Source organism: Tachysurus vachellii, chromosome 18, assembly GCF_030014155.1.
Source record: "Tachysurus vachellii isolate PV-2020 chromosome 18, HZAU_Pvac_v1, whole genome shotgun sequence".
NCBI lineage: Eukaryota > Metazoa > Chordata > Actinopteri > Siluriformes > Bagridae > Tachysurus > Tachysurus vachellii.
In genome coordinates this window covers 683088-689087 of record NC_083477.1, presented here as the reverse complement: position 1 = coordinate 689087, position 6000 = coordinate 683088, and the positions used below count along the sequence as shown (strand labels likewise).

The window sequence follows — 6000 nt, the reverse complement described above, 5'->3', positions numbered from 1 at the left end:
GTAGAACATTCTGACGGAACCGACCACGTCTGATCTCCAGTTAGCCGTCAAGCTGACAGCGAGGTCTGTGTTCAGATCTGTTCCATCACACCACTACGTCAGAGTCTGAGACGAGCGTCTGAGCGGTTAAAGCAGTTCGTTGGTGCTGAAGGCTGAACTGAATCCTGAATCCGTTCTTCTTGGTGTACGTGAACTCTAGTGAAGCGAGTCGACTCTGAATCGAATCACGAATAGCTGACGCTGTACACAGTGAAATGAAAGTTGAGAGTTTCTCAAGAAACACGAAGTTACATAAAACAAGATAGAGCTAAGGACTGAAAGTAAGTTGTCCTACGCACAAAAAGTGCATCGTGTGCAGACAGCGTGAGACAAAACACAAGAGACACACTGCAGGACGTGAATCGAACGCACAGTACTTTTGGGCTGTAGCATTTTTCTTTTGGTATCAAACAGATGAGCTGCAGCACTGCAGAAATACAGTGTACTGTGAACAAAAAGAGAATAAACTAATCATTTATATCATCTAATTATTGATATAATGATTTATTTACCTCCAAGCTAAGGGAGACTTTTGTGATTTGTACATACAGAGAGAGAGAGACAGATTTACTGCCTCAGTGTGTGTGCAGAGATCAAAACTCCTGGTCTGTTCAGGCAGACGTTCAATTTAAATGTCATTTAATAGGAAATAAAGACCTTCAATAAAAAACACATGACACCAGTCCATGGTCAAAGTACCAAACCTGTGTGTGTGTGAGTGTGTGTGTGTGTGTGTGTGTCTCTGTGTGTGTGTGAGCATGTGTGTCTGTGTGAGTGTGTGTGTGAGCATGTGTGGGTGTCTGTGTGCACACAACACACACACAGACACACACAACACACACAGACACATACGCACACACACACACACAAACACACAAACACACACACATACACACACCTCCTTCCAGAATCAGATCCCTAGTAACGGAACACTGGAGTGTGTCCTGAACACTGGAGTGTGTCCTGAACACTGGAGTGTGTCTGCTCATTCTACTCATTATAAAGTGCAGAATTCTGATGAAAGACTTTAGTTATAAATTAACTCTATTAAGTTAAGTTCATGATTACATTCATTACAAACTGACACCAGACTCCTGATCCATAAAATCATGGCCTTGAGATTGGAACCAGTGGTTGAAGTCCATGTGAAGAAAAACACGATATACACACACACACACACACACACACACACACAAACACACACACACACAAACACACATTTATACAACACACACACAAACACACACACAAACACACATTTATACAACACACACATACGCACACACACAAACACACATTTATACAACACACACACATACGCACAAACACACAAACACACATTTATACAACACACACACATACGCACACACACACAAACACACATTTATACAACACGCACACACACACACACAAACACACATTTATACAACACACACACACATACGCACACACACACAAACACTCATTTATACAACACCCACACAAACACACAAACACACACACACACGCATGCACATATACAACAAACCACACACACACACACAAACACGCATTTATACAACACACACACACAAACATGCATATATACAAAACACACACACGCATACACACACACAAAAACACACACACATTTATACAACACACACACACAAACACACACACACGCATGCACATATACAACAAACCACACACACACACAAACATGCATATATACAAAACACACATACGCACACACACACACACACACAAACACACATTTATACAACACACACGCACACACACACACACACAAACATGCATATATACAAAACACACAAGCACACACCAACACACACACAAACACGCATTTATACAACACTCACACATAAGCACACACATATACAACACACAAACACGCATTTATACAACACACACACATATGCACACACAGACACACACACACAGACAGACACACACAGAGACACACATAAACACACAAACACACAGACACACAAACACACACAGACACACACAGAGACAAACACACACACAAACACACACAGACTGCTGCTGTATAAACAGCTCATGTCCACTGATGGATTTTATTTCTCATAAATGAACTCAACACTTCTGCAGTTACTGTGACAATGTGGGTGTGATGTTGGGTAGGGGGCAAGGTTTCCAGAGCGTGTCAGTTAATACCACAGACCTCAAAACACATGCACAACTGTCAGTCATTCCATGTTTGGATGCTGATCAATTCTTTTTATTGGAGAACTGAACACGGCTCTGTCAGTGATGTTTAATCACACAGCTCCTATTTACCTAGTGTGAAGGTTCACAGGTCTGACAGTAGAACAGTGAACACTACTGAACACTGTGGCAGTGTAACATGGTTTACAAACGATAATATCATTCTACTGAACAATCCAGTTAAGAAATGTAATAAAAAAAACCACTACTAAAAAGAATCGTGAATCATTTGATTCGTTAATTTAATTTTATAAAAATAAAAATGAAAAACAGACTGAATTATTCCTGTCACACTGACAGCTGAGAGTTAAACACGTGACTCACTGTGAAGTGACTCAGACAGACATGTACTGAAAAGAGATGTTTCCATGGAAGGGTTTTAATCCAAATTAAACTGCAGAGTAAAGACACTGCCTTTGTCTATAACAGAAAGAGAGAGAGAGAGAGAGAGAGAGAGAGAGAGAGAGAGAGAGAGAGAGAGAGAGAGAGAGAGAGAGAGAGATTCACCTGAAAGAGTTGACTCTCAGAGATTCAGCTTGCTGTGATCTAAAAATACATTCATTCTGTCCTCAGCTGTTCTCACTGTGTGTGTGATATCTCTCAGATATCCACTGAGTAGATTCACTAAACACACTAAACACACTAAACACACTAAACACACTAAACACACTAAACACAAGACGAGAAATGCTTGAATTTATACAAACCTGCTCTGTACTGCATTAACGTTTAGGTTCAATTCTCACCTCCATGACATTCTAAACACTGCCTCAGCTTCTGCACAAACCTTCTGCTTCCTCACATCTCTCTCTCACACACACACACACACACACACACACACACACACCAATCACACACACACACACAAAACAGGAAGCTGCAAACTGAAGACTGAAGCTCAGCTGTGACCGAGTTAAAGTCAGATCACTTGAGCTCACATATTTGCTGTTGACTAAAGAACCTTACAGTCTGATTTACACACTTTCTCTCATTTCTATTAGCAGCCTAATAGATCAGAGATCATTCCTGTAAAAAGGGGGTGTGGCTACGTGTAAAAGGGCAGCAGGACGTCATCTTCACAGGTTCACGTACGTATGTGGGACGTAATCCTGTACATCTTGTCTTCCCCTGAAGATCTCCACACTAATCTGCCTTCGACCTGAACCTCGCCTATAAGGAGCTTATTTTAAATCCAGATGACTCCAGCAGCGTATCTGCTCATGTGGACTTCACCCACGAGTCCTCACACATCAGCTGTTTTTCTCAGCTTTAGAGAAGGGTGTGTGTGTTTTTGTGTGTGGGTGTGTGTGTTGTCCCCGAGTGTGGAGCAGCTAAAAACCTCAACACGTTCTTTCCACCCCTCTGCTGACCAAAAGCCCCAGTGTCTGCACCATCTGACCCCTCACACACTTTCTGTTAGTGACACACACACACACAACCCCTCGATCTTACACCTCACTGACTATATGAGGTGCAGTGTGCAGTTTTTAAACATGTTCCTGGAGCTTTAATAAACACTGTGTGGTGTCATGAAGCCAAGATGCTGATGTCTTTTATTCCTTTTATACCACAGAAATTGTCCAACATTAACATCGAAAAATAAATAAATAAAATAAAGGAAAGAACAACAAACTTAATGTTCATGGAAGAAGTGAAGTTCCTGTTGTCCTTTATGTTGGAGCAGTTTTAAACACTCGTCCCCTTCAGCAGACGCTCTCTATTCACATGAAGGTGTCAAGACAAAAAAATAAAAAATCTCAGACACACACACACACACACACACACACACACAGGAGACTCCTTCACCACATCACACACACACACACACACACACACTTCTCTTCACAGGAAAACATATTAAACAATCTATGTATGTGGTACAGGCCCCATGACCAAGCTGGTCCAGACCTTCAGACCTCAGCTGCAGCTCTGTGTGATGCAGTCGATCGGACAGTTAATGGATGTGAGAGAGAACATTTCTGTCAGGAATATTTGGTTTAAAGGTTGAGAACCACATTCACCAATTTATAAAGGATGTTAGTCTTTAACAGTCTAAGTTAGTGCAGCAACTGTAAAATGGTAAAATGACGTTAGCGTGTTTTAATATAACAACATGTGTTTAACGGTGTTAGTACAGTTAATAAAATCACTGTCTAGTCATTGTCTTACACTAACGTTTAATGAAAGCCATTTTATGTGTCGTCGTCAGTTTCAAAATGCTTGGTGCACGTCCGCGAGCAGTGACGCAGTCGCGACGCAGTCGTGACGCAGTCGTGACGCAGTCGTCGGTGATGATGGCCTTTTGGCGTCTTCACACTGGCCATTTTCGCTTCGCGCCGTTTGCGGCCTTCATGTTTAATCCTGCTAACTTTACTCGCGTTTAACGTTACCCGATGGCATGGGCGTAAATCCCGGACATGCCCCCCCCCCCCCCCCCAATCCGAGGATGCCCCCCCCTTTTTTTTTTACAAATTTCGCACTCTCTATTGTGAAAAATATATGTATGTATACCTAAATAATTGTGTAAGTAGAAAAAAAAACGCAAAAATGCATTTAGAAACAGTTGAGTTCCCCTCCCCTCCCCTTCTTACCTGTGCGAGGTCTCGACTTGTCATTGTACAGTTATTCTGAGCGTTTCCTGTGTTCTGTCCTTCGGTTGTCTCTTCTGTTTCCCTCTCTGACTTTCTGACTGTTTGCCGCCTGCCCTGACCTTTGCCTGTCCCAGATTCCGATTCTGCCTTCTGTCCTACTTAGTGGTTTGCCCATTCTGATCTCTGCTTGTCTGACCTTGCCTGTGTTTATATATTAAACTCTTTTTGCTGCAAATGGATCCACAGCCGTATGCCTCCTCCTTATTACAATTATTTGTGTCCCCCTTCAAACATTTCTCATGAGAAAATTAATATTTATTTATTAAATATAAATTTTTATATTTATATAATATTTTTAATTTTATATAAATATATAAAATGTAATTGATTAATTAAAATTTCATTGTTAAATGAAATTTACGCCCATGCCTGATGGTGTAGATTTGTACGCCCCAACACCGTTTATTTCCGCCATCAATATGGCAGAAATACAGACTGCTTTGTTTCTGCTGTGCAAGACCCAGGTTGTGCAATCAAATGTCAAATGTCTGAATTATCTGGTGGGACGAACCAGCTTCTCGTCTGCTGCTTCCAGCGCCAACGTTACTTCAGATTTAACTGTTTTTTAATAGCAATAATCTGGTTAAAACTAAGCCGAAATACAAACATCGTGATAAAGATTTGAAAAACGTTTGAATACATACTATATCAGTTCCCTCCGCAAGACAAGCAAACAACTTTTAAAATATTCGTTCTCTAAATAGTTTGGGCTCTGGTGGATGCATACAAGTGGTAAGAACCCAAAAAACTAATTCTGCTAAGTTTTCAACTTTTAATAATACTTGTTTTCTCAATGAAGTTAAAAAAAATTGCCTGAGCATCATGTTGCAAAACAGAATATTTTTGACATTTTTTTCCTGCGTATGATAAGCAATCTTCACTGTTTGTGTGCCACTTAAACAAGCTAACATCTCCTTGTAGTTAAGATTGAACAACTTATTGCTTTTTCTTCACTAGGTGCAGTTTTAGGATGTTACCATGTTGCTGAAGGTGAAATACCATAGTATCAAGAAGTACATCAAATTGCACTCAGGCTTCACCTATTCAGAATTCATCAGGGAAGGTAAATAGCCATCCT

The 6000-nt window shown here is 40.8% G+C and overlaps 1 protein-coding gene across 4 annotated transcripts in view; it reads right to left on the bottom strand.

The window, feature by feature from the left end:
* The window catches only part of hsd3b7 (hydroxy-delta-5-steroid dehydrogenase, 3 beta- and steroid delta-isomerase), a 29089-nt gene extending 24188 nt beyond the window's left edge, over positions 1-4901 (bottom strand). For 2 of the 4 annotated variants that reach the window (XM_060892522.1, XM_060892523.1), the window contains exon 1: positions 4863-4901. In XM_060892522.1, the coding sequence (XP_060748505.1) occupies positions 4863-4886 (24 nt within the window). In that variant the 5' untranslated portion in view covers positions 4887-4901. Of the gene's footprint in view, positions 1-2595; positions 2692-3017; positions 3039-4862 lie in introns of those variants that run through there. The other 2 variants (XM_060892521.1, XM_060892524.1) reach the window with 2 other exon arrangements.
* Positions 4902-6000: the final 1099 nt, after the last annotated feature.